General features: G+C 32.1%; 1 protein-coding gene across 1 annotated transcript in view; it reads left to right on the forward strand.

Moving 5' to 3' along the window:
• The first annotated feature begins 400 nt into the window (after positions 1–400).
• The window catches only part of LOC143047172 (E3 UFM1-protein ligase 1-like), a 40,223-nt gene continuing 26,991 nt past the window's right edge, over positions 401–13,632 (forward strand). The window contains exons 1-8 of the mRNA XM_076220151.1: positions 401–533; positions 1,796–1,941; positions 4,930–5,056; positions 6,363–6,477; positions 7,719–7,849; positions 8,581–8,639; positions 9,629–9,775; positions 12,948–13,123. Coding sequence (XP_076076266.1) covers positions 460–533; positions 1,796–1,941; positions 4,930–5,056; positions 6,363–6,477; positions 7,719–7,849; positions 8,581–8,639; positions 9,629–9,775; positions 12,948–13,123 — 975 coding nt within the window. The 5' untranslated portion in view covers positions 401–459. The remainder of the gene's footprint in view (positions 534–1,795; positions 1,942–4,929; positions 5,057–6,362; positions 6,478–7,718; positions 7,850–8,580; positions 8,640–9,628; positions 9,776–12,947; positions 13,124–13,632) is intronic.

The raw sequence follows: 13,632 nt of genomic DNA on the forward strand, positions 1-13,632 counted from the left end.
TTGGTAAAAATTGATGAAAAATAGGCTAAAATTTAATGATTATCAAAATTGGGTACTTTTAAATGGCCGCAGCAAAAAATAAGAAAGAAGTGCACCACCATGTATTTTTTCTATACCGATTATTATTTTTTAAGTTGTGGGGATAAACCCAAAAATAAAGATTTGTAAAAGGGCTATACAAATCCTTGCCCCCCCCCTCTTCTTCCTCCCCCCAAAAAGAAAGTTTAATTCTAAAATAATTGGCTCTTCAATTTCAAACTGTCAAAATAGAAGCAATTTGGGTACCCTCACGTTACGTCTCGTTTCATATATTGTTTTTTTTTCCTGAGGAACCTCCACTCCTAAAAGATGCAATACCAATTTCATTTTTTGATTTTCAGTGTCGGGTCGGTTTTGGTGTACATTATTATAGCACTAGCAATATAAAAGGGGAAGTAATATTGTTGTCTATTCGTAAATATGGCAGACTGGGAAGAGGTTAAACGTCTTGCAGCCGATTTTCAGAGGGCCCAGTTAAGTGTAGCGAAACAAAGGTACAAGCTTTACTATAAATTCAATCAAACGTTCAATAAAAATTCAAATTATGACTGTGTCATGAAAAAAAATCACCAAAACAAACGAAAAAAACACCGACGTATGTTGCTTGCCACGTACAGCCTACGGTAGCACACCACAGTTAGAAAATAAAATTAAAAATGAGACAAAATGTTTTATCATATCTTATTCCTGGATTTCTAATACATAAACCTAACTGTTTGTGTTGTACATGTGCATATGCTTGTAATCAGTATCTTCCATAGAGACATTGATTTTCAAAAGTTAAAAGGGTGAAAAATAATTCCTTTTATGTGTATCCATGGCAACATTCTGCATTTATTTACCATAAAATATTGCAAAAAGGGGGGTGAACATGTCACATATCCCCCCAAAATTTGGATCAAACTAGAATTTCAATGCCTTTGAGTGATACCTTTTTAGAAACTGTTGTCATACATCTTCCTAATGATCAAATAAAAAATGAGTGTTCGCCTCATTTTTTCGTAAAATCTAATCACAAAGTTTGTGCGATAAAAAGTTGGAAAAAAACATTACAATATATGCCGGACCAATGTATGGTACGGACATGCAAATACGGACTGTCATACAGAAAACAGCCTATATTACATACATTACATAATCTTGATGTTCATATAAACCCCATATGAAGGCTATTTTGACACTCAACTATCCAAAAATGAATTTTATTGCACACTAGGTCTCATATTTGAAAAATCCACAGGGGCCAAAATGTGAAACTGCACACCTAACTGTGGAGTGCTACCTACTACGACGTCAGTACAATCAGATGATTTATTTACCATAAATTTATTGTTTCAATAGTAAATTTACTTTCTTGTCCCTATCTCTTCTTCTTGTCACTAATATTTCAAACCATAATGATGTTTACCAATTTTTGTATGCAAAAACTATCATGACTATAAGTTATACCAATTTACAATGTATATCTACATAATGATCTGAAAAAGATGTTAACATAAATCATTTTTAGTATGACAATATTTACCAATAGTTCAGCAAAGCTGGAATTGTAAGTATTGCCATTGAATAATGAATTTTACACATTTATCATTTTTTGGATTTTTAATAGGCAAAAACTTAACTAAACTTGTAGAAAGAAACTGAAGAAGAAAAATAAACTGATTAAGCTAAAGGTATTCAGACATTTACATGTGTTTAAATGTAGATTTGATATGCATATCAAATGTGTATTAATAAATAAAATCTTTTTGTTTAGACTTTCAGAAAGGAATGTAATTGAACTGGTCTCAAAACTTGTGAATTTAAAGCTGATAGATGTTATCTACACATTAGATGGGAAAGAATATTTAACTCATCAGGAGTTGTATAAAGAAATAACAGATGAGTTACTTGTAAACGGGGGTAAGTTTTTCCAGTGTCCAGTTTTGATTCATCTGGCTCTTGTATAAACATGTTAATTCTGCATACTCCATAGTATTAGTTGATAAATGGTAAGAAACATGGCCTATTAATAGGAGAGAATTAGATACAGCAGACCTGTTATGTTATCTCTGTTACATGATGTTGATAAATGGTAAGGAAACATGACTTAGACAGGAGAGAATTAGTTACAATACACCTGTGATGTTATCCAGCTACATGTTGATAAATGGTAAGGAAACCTGACTTAGACAGGAGAGAATTAGTTACAATACACCTGTGATGTTATCTCTGTTACATGTTGATAAATGGTAAGGAAACCTGACTTAGACAGGAGAGAATTAGTTACAATACACCTGTGATGTTATCTCTGTTACATGTTGATAAATGGTAAGGAAACATGACTTAGACAGGAGAGAATTAGTTACAATACACCTGTGATGTTATCCAGCTACATGTTGATAAATGGTAAGGAAACCTGACTTAGACAGGAGAGAATTAGTTACAATACACCTGTGATGTTATCCAGCTACATGTTGATAAATTGTAAGGAAACATGACTTAGACAGGAGAGAATTAGTTACAATACACCTGTGGTGTTATCCAGCTACATGTTGATAAATGGTAAGGAAACCTGACTTAGACAGGAGAGAATTAGTTACAATACACCTGTGATGTTATCCAGCTACATGTTGATAAATGGTAAGGAAACATGACTTAGACAGGAGAGAATTAGTTACAATACACCTGTGATGTTATCCAGCTACATGTTGATAAATGGTAAGGAAACATGACTTAGACAGGAGAGAATTAGTTACAATACACCTGTGATGTTATCTCTGTTACATGTTGATAAATGGTAAGGAAACCTGACTTAGACAGGAGAGAATTAGTTACAATACACCTGTGATGTTATCCAGCTACATGTTGATAAATGGTAAGGAAACCTGACTTAGACAGGAGAGAATTAGTTACAATACACCTGTGATGTTATCCAGCTACATGTTGATAAATGGTAAGGAAACATGACTTATACAGGAGAGAATTAGTTACAGTACACCTGTGATGTTATCCAGCTACATGTTGATAAATGGTAAGGAAACATGACTTAGACAGGAGAGAATTAGTTACAGTACACCTGTGATGTTATCCAGCTACATGTTGATAAATGGTAAGGAAACATGACTTATACAGGAGAGAATTAGTTACAATACACCTGTGATGTTATCCAGCTACATGTTGATAAATGGTAAGGAAACCTGACTTAGACAGGAGAGAATTAGTTACAATACACCTGTGATGTTATCCAGCTACATGTTGATAAATGGTAAGGAAACATGACTTAGACAGGAGAGAATTAGTTACAATACACCTGTGATGTTATCTCTGTTACATGTTGATAAATGGTAAGGAAACCTGACTTAGACAGGAGAGAATTAGTTACAATACACCTGTGATGTTATCCAGCTACATGTTGATAAATGGTAAGGAAACATGACTTAGACAGGAGAGAATTAGTTACAATACACCTGTGATGTTATCTCTGTTACATGTTGATAAATGGTAAGGAAACCTGACTTAGACAGGAGAGAATTAGTTACAATACACCTGTGATGTTATCCAGCTACATGTTGATAAATGGTAAGGAAACCTGACTTAGACAGGAGAGAATTAGTTACAATACACCTGTGATGTTATCCAGCTACATGTTGATAAATGGTAAGGAAACATGACTTAGACAGGAGAGAATTAGTTACAATACACCTGTGATGTTATCTCTGTTACATGTTGATAAATGGTAAGGAAACATGACTTAGACAGGAGAGAATTAGTTACAATACACCTGTGATGTTATCTCTGTTACATGTTGATAAATGGTAAGGAAACCTGACTTAGACAGGAGAGAATTAGTTACAATACACCTGTGATGTTATCTCTGTTACATGTTGATAAATGGTAAGGAAACATGACTTAGACAGGAGAGAATTAGTTACAATACACCTGTGATGTTATCTCTGTTACATAATCATATTTAATTAAACTGTATCAGTGTTATCTAGTCCTGACTCATGTTAACTCATTCAACAATTATGTTAACAACAAATATGTAAACAACAAATATTGCCATTAAAAAAGAAAGTTGTATTAGATATTGTGCATAAATCATGTATAATAACATTTTTGTTGAGCCTTCAACTTTTGTTAAAAAAGCGAGACATAGTGATCCTTCATTCTGGAGGCGACAGTGGGGGAGACAAATATTCACTCTGTGGTTAAAGTTAAAAGTTAAAATCTTAAACTGTCCTGGATTTCTTCCAAACTTGGACAGAAGCTTGTGTATGATCTTAAGATAGTATCCAGAAATAAATTTGAATAATCAAAATTCTGTATTTTATTTATAAACAGACTTAGTTATTCTACCAGGAAACATAACATTCACTCTGTGGTTTAAAATTTAAAAATTTGAATAACTTTCTTAAACTATTCAGGATTTCTACCAATCTTGGACAGAAGCTTGTTTATAATCCTACGCTAGAAGAAAATTTTATTAGAATTTTGTAGCTGTCTATCAGTATTTTACTTATAAATGGACTTTTCTTCCAGTTAACATTACATACAGTCTGCAGTTAAATTTTTTAAACATTTATTAAATTCATAAACTATCCTGAATTTTTACCAAACTTGGACAGAAGCTTCTTACAATCAAAAGATAGTATTGAGAGGAATATTTTTATTATTTATTTCCTCATTTTTGTCGAGCCTATGATTAACAGCAAAAGTAGATGAGACACTGATTTCCGTGGAACCCTCACAAATTTTAATGACATACATCCACCTTTGAGATTTTAAAACTGAGGAGATTTCTTATACAGACATAATAATAATACCTCTTAAAAATGAGGGATGGATACACATTTTTTTATGCACATCTGTCTGAAAAATTTTGCATCTTTTTGTATTTGTTTTTAGGTAGGATAAACCTGGTGGATTTACAGCAGCTATTAAATGTTGATTTCAGTCATATAGAAAGTAAAGCATCAGAGATAATAAAACATGAAAAGAACAGAAGTTTAGTGCTTGGACAGTTAATTGATATGTACGTATATATATATTACTCCATTACATTAGTCAAGCTGAAAGTAAATATATAAAATAAGAAGATGTAGTATGATAGCCTATGAGACAACTCTCGACAAGAGACCAAAATGACACAGAAATGAACAACTATAGGTCACCGTACAACCTTCAACAATGAGCAAAGCCCTTACCGAATAGTCAGCTATTTAAGGCCCCAAAATGACACTGTTAAACAATTCAAACAAGAAATCTAACAGCCTTATTTATGTAGTCTGTTAATGTTGTCTTGCTTGCAACAAATGTTGCAGAATGTTAGACGTAGAGATGCTTATCTGTAACCAACAGCAATAGCACAGTGCAATACCAGTAAAGCTTCATATTTCAGAAGGTAGAAGGTAATCCTTAACTTCACAGGTTTTCATCTGACAATTGTCTTTTAGATTTGGTACAAGTAGAACCATTATAGGAATTTATCTGACCTTGACATCTGTCTCAGTCAATTTTTATCAAAGTTTATTTTATTTATGGATGTCTTGGTCATTGATAATGAGGGAAAGATCCATATAATTATAATGTAAACAAACAAGATCATAATTTGGAGAAGCAAAAATGTACAATGTCTAACTGAAATCAACGCTATAATTAATCTCCAACCAATTCAGTACTGTTGATTCATTTATTTCTGTGGGTACCAATTTTCGTTCATTGAGGTTAATTTGCATTTTCGAGTATAATTAATCTGTGATTTTGGCAAAGTCTGTATATGTCTTTCATCATCTTGGATTGTAAAAATTGAATTCTGTAATAAAAGCTTACTGTAAGCAACCATGTAGAATGCATAACTATATATAAAAATAAGAAGGGGTGGTATAAATGCCAATGAAACAGCTCTCCATTAGAGTCCAAATGACATTAACAACTGTAAGTCACCGGACAGCTTCAACAATGAGCAAAACCCATACATCATAGACTGCTATTAAAGGCCCCAAAATGACAAATGTAAGACAATTCTTACAAGAAAACTAAAGGCCTAATATATGTAAAAAATGATCCTGCCTGTTCAACAAAACTTCATAATCCCCTCTGAAACGTGAGGACTACCTTGTGTGACAATATATGGTTTATGTACATAACATATTTGAAGTCACAAATCTGAGATATGCAATTTCATTAAAAGGTGAGCAGCGTGATATTGACCATGTTGGCAGTGGGACAGCCAATAATACTTTTTTTTTTCCTTTGGCATATATACATTGTTAAAATAGAAAAAAACACTTAAAACTGATGTTATATTATCTTTCAATTAGGTTCTTTTTTTTTTTTAGATCCTATCTTGACAAAATAGCTGAAGAAGTAAATGACAAACTTCAAGACCAAGGTCATGTGACCATACCAGAACTTACCAAGCTATACGATCTTCCTGCTGACTTTCTGTCTGAGGTATGACAAGAATGTTAGGATACCTTTGATTTAAGGCCTTCAAAACTAAATTTGTTAAGGGTTGCATGGTCATTTATAAGATACCTTTCTTTGATCTAAGGTGGTACCCAACACCCTGACAATATTGAATTGCCTAGTTTAATTTTCAAAAAATTTTGACAAAATGTTTACTTTGACCATTTGACAAAAATGTAAAAATAAATTTCAAAAAATTTGAACCTACCACTTTATCAGAAAAATTTCATTGGTTATATAGCAGTTTGACAAACACTAATTTTGATCATTGAGAAACTTAATATTTCCATAACAATACAATGTGATTAAAACGTTTAGCTGATTTTTACAGAGTTATCTCCCTGTAGTGTTAGGTATCACCTAAAGGCCCTCAAAACTGTAAATCTGTTAAGAGTTGCATGGTCATTTAGCAATAGATTTGTTAATCTTTTATTCCTCTTCTTTCCTATGTCATCAACTCCCCAACCTGGATGTGGCCAAATTAGCTATACAACATTAATACATGTACTACTAAATGTACTTCCCAGTACTTCTCATGTCTATATATACTGTAAATTTAGAAATTATTGTTTGCATTTAGTATTGCTATTTATGAAGAATGGACAATAAAGTCGGATTTATTATTGCGATTTAAGAAAATTCTACACACAGATGCAAATATTTGAATTAAGAATGCAAGTTCTTATAACTGCGATAATGTCAATCAATCTTTTTTGCAATAGGTCAAACAATTTTTACTGTACAAGTTGTTAAGTCAGGTTGGTAAAATACATTCACACAAATGGACTCATGCATCCAACCTTCTTCTTTTCTAACATTGATGCCTCCCAGCCAAATATAGGGGACAAGGGCATTAAGTTTAACCCTTGACTGACCAGCCTTCAATCTTTCTGTCTTCATGTCCTTTAGTCTTTTCTTCTTCCTGTCCTACTGTCTTTTCATCTTTCTATCCTTCCGTCATTCATTCTTTTCATCTCCATCCTTCAGTTTTTCAGTCTTTTCATCTTTCTGTCCTTCCGTCATTCATTCTTTTCATCTCTGTCCTTCAGTTCTTTAATCTTTTCATCTTTCTGTGCTTCTGTCATTCATTCTTTTCATCTCCATCCTTCAGTTCTTCAGTCTTCAGCTTTCTATCTTTCCCATTTTTGTTGCAAAGCTTTCTTTAAGTTAAAAGGATTTACTCAATTAAATAATTCAAATTGTAAAAATTGCTAATTTATTTTTAGCATATACACCATCGTGTTGGGAAGATTATTCATGGACATGTAGATGCCTATGACAGGGATGTTATATTTACTGAATCATTCATTACACGCATGAAGGCACAAATCAGAGGAACATTCAGTGCCATAACCAGGTAAATACTATTCAGAAATTATCGCAATATTTTTATTAATGCAAAAAATGTGTCAGTGTTATAATCGCAATAATTTAAACTGGCATTTTGAAAGTTTTTATATGAATCACACAGGGTTTTGCTTAGTATCGTAAATATTTAAATCACATTTTGGTCTTAAATGACAAAATTGTAATAATGAATGCATGCAATAATTTCTGCATTTACAGTAGTGCAGGATTTTAATAAAATAGCTTAAAAAAAATGAATTGAAAAAAAGGTCTATGGGATTAACAAATAGTTGTGTTTCTATTATAATCTAAATTAATCAATTATTATAAGATTTCCATCAAATAATTACTGTGGAGTTTATTTTTTGTTCTTAGATACCAATTTTCATGGATATTTGATTTTGTGTTTTTTTCATGATCTGTATACAATCCTATAGAAAATGTGTACCTGTTGAGTATTTGAATTAGTGGTTCAACATTACAATGAATTCCATGAAAATTGGTATTCTATCAATAACAAAAAGGGATGTCCAGTATTGATCAGAAGTACAGAGTATTGAATTCCAAAACAAACATCACTTATGGGTTTCCTGTATATTGCTGTCTTCTTTATATTAAATGTCTCTTCTGAAGAACCTTTTTTGGGAAAATTAAAAAAAAAGCCATTGTGATATTCTCTATATGATATCATTGCTGGTGAGGAAACAGTGCTTTATAACAAATAGATTGTTTTACTTTCAGACCAACAGTTATACAAAGTATAATGTCCAGACATAGTTTTCAGGAAAGATTATTTTATTGTAAGTATGATATCTATATAACACAGTGTGTTTGATTAGAACTGACCGAAACCATTTTAGTTGCCCCAATGAGGTGACAGATTCAAGGGATTTGAAAACAAAATACCACATACAACAAAATCTTGCAACAATAACTATATACAATTGGGAATTTTAGAGCTAAAAATTGAGAGAAAAAAATGTACATTTCTCTTTTGGACAGAGGCCAAAATTCAGACCCAAATATGAGGGTTGGAAATCCCTGGTATTTGAATTAAGTTACATGAATTCATTTGGTCATGGTGACAGAGACTTACGATTTAAGCTATTGAATAATTCCAGTGCAAATATTTCTGGTAATTTCATTAAACTATTTCTTTTACTTTGTGAACAGTAACACAAGGAACAGATTTAGGGAAGGGAGTAGAAGTGATCCAACAAAACAGCTCTTGCATCAAAATGTGCTTCTATTTAATTGATGTTTGTTTTCACAAGCTTTAGTATGCCTGGTTAAATGCAAAGTGACAGTGGTCATACATTAAAAAGTGTTGGTTATATCCGAGTTAAAACTATAGATGCTAGAACTATGACTATATTGCAGGTAGTTGACATTCTATACTTCAATTCCTATCATATTATTATGTACTATTATTATGTACCAGATGTACTTAAACTTTGAACAACTGTCTTTTTATAAACTTGCATATACATTTTGGTCATTAAGATTAATGCCTGGAAATATTTTCATTTCATTAAGCTTATATCCTAGGATTTAAGAATATTGTCTAATATCATTATTGCTAAAATTTAAGCTTAAAGCCTGCTCTTGTTATAATTGTTATATACATGTATGTATGTTAAAAACAATCTGAATTGATGATTTGTCAGCCTTTATTTCTCACCTACTTTGATCAATTCCTTTCTTTAGCATGTTTTGAGAATAACGTGGCAAATCTTCAGATTGTTCATTGTACATATTTAGGTCATAATTCAGTATGTATATTTTATAGCATTATTAGAAGATCTAGTAAATAAAGGTCGACTTGCAGGATCAATCTCTGGAGGGAGACAAGAGAAAGCTTTGTATATACCAAATATCTACACTAAATCTCAAAACGAGTGGGTAGATTCCTTCTATAAACAGAATGGATATTTAGGTAAGTATCAAACATGACTAAGGTACAGATCGACTACAGTGTTATTAATTCATGATAGTATGCTTGACCTCATATGAACATGATGAAATAAAACAAGACTTGAGATAAACTTTAATAGAATAACACTCCAATCAAACAAGATAACCAAAAATAGACACTTAAAGGTCATCATACATGTACAGTTCAAATGGATGAGCAAATATCAACATGGTATGTCTAGCTTTGAATCAGCCTAAAGTTAGAGAAATTCTAATAACAATGAAAGTTGCCACATGTCAATGATAACTAATTAGCTTACTCTTACTTTTTTCTCCTTATCAGAACATTTGGTACGTTAGAAATCTGCCTAAACTAAGAATGTTGTTCTGGAATTTATTGAAAACCAGATCTGATGAAAATAGTCTGACCATCTGACATAGCTATCAAGTCACCCTTTGTCAGATTGGATCTTATAAGCCTGATAAAATTGGCTTTTATACGCCCTTTTACGGGACTTATTATGGTATACCGGTGTCCGTCTGTCAGTCTGCCATCTGTCCGTCCATTCCCGATATGTCAGACATTAACTCAAAAACACTTTAACAAATTTGAATAAAACTTTGGTGAATTGTTTATATCTATTGACATGAGCTTCCTTTTGAATTTTATAAATTTTAGATTTTATGTTTCCTAGTTGGGGTTTTATTCATTAAAAAAGGTGGATTTTCCAGTTTTTGGATAATTACTCAAAACCCCTTTAACCAATTTGCAAGAAACTTTGATGAAATGTTAATATCTATTGACATGAGCTCCCTTATGATTTTTAACATTAAAAAGGGGGTGATCTTTCAGTCCACTGGTCCAGCCGGCCAGTACACAAAAAAGCTTAAATTCGAACCCTAGTTTATGGAATAACTAAAAGGTGAACATGTCTGTTTCCAGGTATCATTTTACTTTGACCTCATTGTCATGGTTCATTGGTCAATGTTAAATTTTTGCGTTTTGGTTTGTTTTTCAATTACCATAAGCACCGTGTAGAACGCCACATGCGGGGTGTCGGCTATGTTTGACATGGGGTGGCAATTTTGAAGCGACGAAAAAGTAACAAGGTAAGTTCAAGCATCAAAATTTCTTATTTTTAGAAATTTCAGTACCATATAATGTATTGCACGGAAGGAACCGCAACATAATCTATTTCCTGAAAGCAGAAGTCGTCGTCTTCAGTGCTCAGTTTTCTCAAACACCTCGCCCTAGTTTTCGGTGTTGCAGATTTTGAGCCTTTATATGCAAATTTCGGTATAAAAAACTACTTTACACAGCTACCCTCCGTATCATTTATATAGAATGGTATTCCTCTCATTGACCTATACCAAATACCAGTTTCTTAGTTAAAATTAATTGGTTTTTAAACTGTTATTCATCAAAATATAAAGTATCGCTCGGGGTGTCAGATTTTGCGTCGCAAGGGGTAGAGGATTGTCATAAAAAAAAATACATATTTGCATGTAAATTAGTCTTCATTTGATACATTTGATTTCAAACACATCTACTTTACCATGAAAAAACAAGGATTTTTCATTTTTGCCTGTTTTTGGTCTTATAAAATATATGCTTTTGATTTCATTCACATCTACTTTACCAAGACAAATAAGGGTTTTTTTCATTTTGCCTGTTTTTGGTCTTATAAAACATGTGCTTTTGATTTCATTCATAGTAAAAACTGGCTCAAAATATTTAGTTTTCAAACTGGTAAACGATTTCTTTTCCTTTTCAGTCACTTTATATATATCATGGTAAAAAAAAAGTTAAGGCTATGGCTCAATAAACTAAAACATGGTGGAAAATCACAAAATGCATTTATGCATTTACATAATGTCTTAACAATAATTAATCTATTTGGGCGTCGATCAGTTTGTGAAAATAAGCTGATACAGTTACTAAATAAAAATTATATAAAATCATTTACGATCTCGAATATACATTTGCATTTACGAAATTGAAAACAATATCATGGAAAGATTAAAGATTTATATGTTCATAGCATTTAATTAAGTGTATTCCTATTCAACTCAATTTAAATCATTAATGATTTGATAATTAATCGGGTACACCCTTCTTCATTCATACGTGTAATTTTCATATTCTTACGTCCATTTGTCAATATTTTTGTATTTCAAAGGTATAATATAAAACAAACAACATTACACTTCTATTCATATCCAATTATTTTTCTACTTTGAGGCTTTTTTTGCTATGTTTATGATGATTTATAATCAATAAAAATGCACATTACTTAAAAGACTAAAATATGGACCAAATGACATACCTTAAGTTTGTAATTTGTCATCATAACAGTGTAGGTGTGTTTGAATTAAAAAATATCAGATAGAGATCGATTTATAAGAAAATTTATTCTTTTTTATGACAAGCCTCTACCCCTTGCGACACAAAATCTGACACCCCGAGCGCCACTTTATATTTTGATGAATAACAGTTTTAAAACCAATTGATTTTAACTAAGAAACTGGTATTTGGTATAAGTCAATGAGAGGAATACAATTCTATATAAATGATACGGAGGGTAGCAGTGTAAAGTGGTTTTTTATATCGAAATTTGCATATAAAGGCTCAAAATCTGCAACACGGAAAACTAGGGCGAGGTGTTTGAGAAAACTGAGCACTGAAGACGACGACTTCTACTTTCAGGAAATAGATTATGTTGCGGTTCCTTCCGTGCAATACATTATATGGTACTGAGAGATCTAAAAATAAGAAATTTTGATGCTTGAACTTACCTTGTTACTTTTTCGTCGCTTCAAAATTGCCACCCCATGTCAAACATAGCCGACACCCCGCATGTGGCGTTCTACACGGTGATAAGCAACAGGCCTAGGTCAACTATATTTCGTGTATTAAATAATTGTAAGATGTTTATGTCTGGCTGACAGGAGTTATCCAACCTTGACCTCATTGTTATGAATCTTTAGAAATGTTAAGATTATCTAATACTTATAATGAAACCTTTAACTTTTTGACTTGCCATATAAAATCAATAGTTTATTATTCAGGTTTATTTAAATTGCTAAGACAAAACTCTGTGTCAACAGTTTTTTTTTATGTGAAAAATAAACTGTAAATGTTAAATTGCAATCAGCCAGGAATTTTAAGAATATAAAATTAATTATTCTTTCAGAATATGACTCCTTGATCCGACTTGGAATAGCAGATCCAAAGTCTTATATAAAAAGAAGATTCAAAGATGAAGCAATGACATATCTTGGAACATGTTGTATTGGAGCTGCTATTAAAGATCAGGTTGAGGCTAGTGTAGAGGAAGCTGATACTAATGATACATGGATTGATATAATGGTTTGTATTTATAATTGGATATAGGAAGATGTGGTATGAGTACCAATGAGACAACTCTCCATCCAAGTCACAATTTATAAAAGTAAACCATTATAGGTCAAGGTACAGTTTTCAACACGGAGCCTAGGCTCACACCAAAAAGCAAGCTATAAAGGGCCCCAAAAATTACTAGTGTAAAATCATTCAAACAGGAAAACCAATGGTCTAATCTATATAAAAACGAGAAACAAGAAACACACTTATGAATCACATCAACAAACAAATGTTAATGTCTATAAGTGTAGTTAGAAATGTAGAAATCAATACATACACAAGATACCATTCCCCTCCCCGTCATACATGTACAAGTGTTCTGATGCCATTCCCCTCCTCGTCATACAACAAAATAGTGTTTACAATTATTAAACTCTCTCTAAGCTATCTCTGAATAAATGTGTAGTCTGAATTTCATAGTACATGTATTAACTTTAGATGACAACCTACATAAGGGGAAATAATAGGAGTTAAAA

This window comes from Mytilus galloprovincialis, chromosome 10 (assembly GCF_965363235.1).
Source record: "Mytilus galloprovincialis chromosome 10, xbMytGall1.hap1.1, whole genome shotgun sequence".
Classification (NCBI taxonomy): domain Eukaryota; kingdom Metazoa; phylum Mollusca; class Bivalvia; order Mytilida; family Mytilidae; genus Mytilus; species Mytilus galloprovincialis.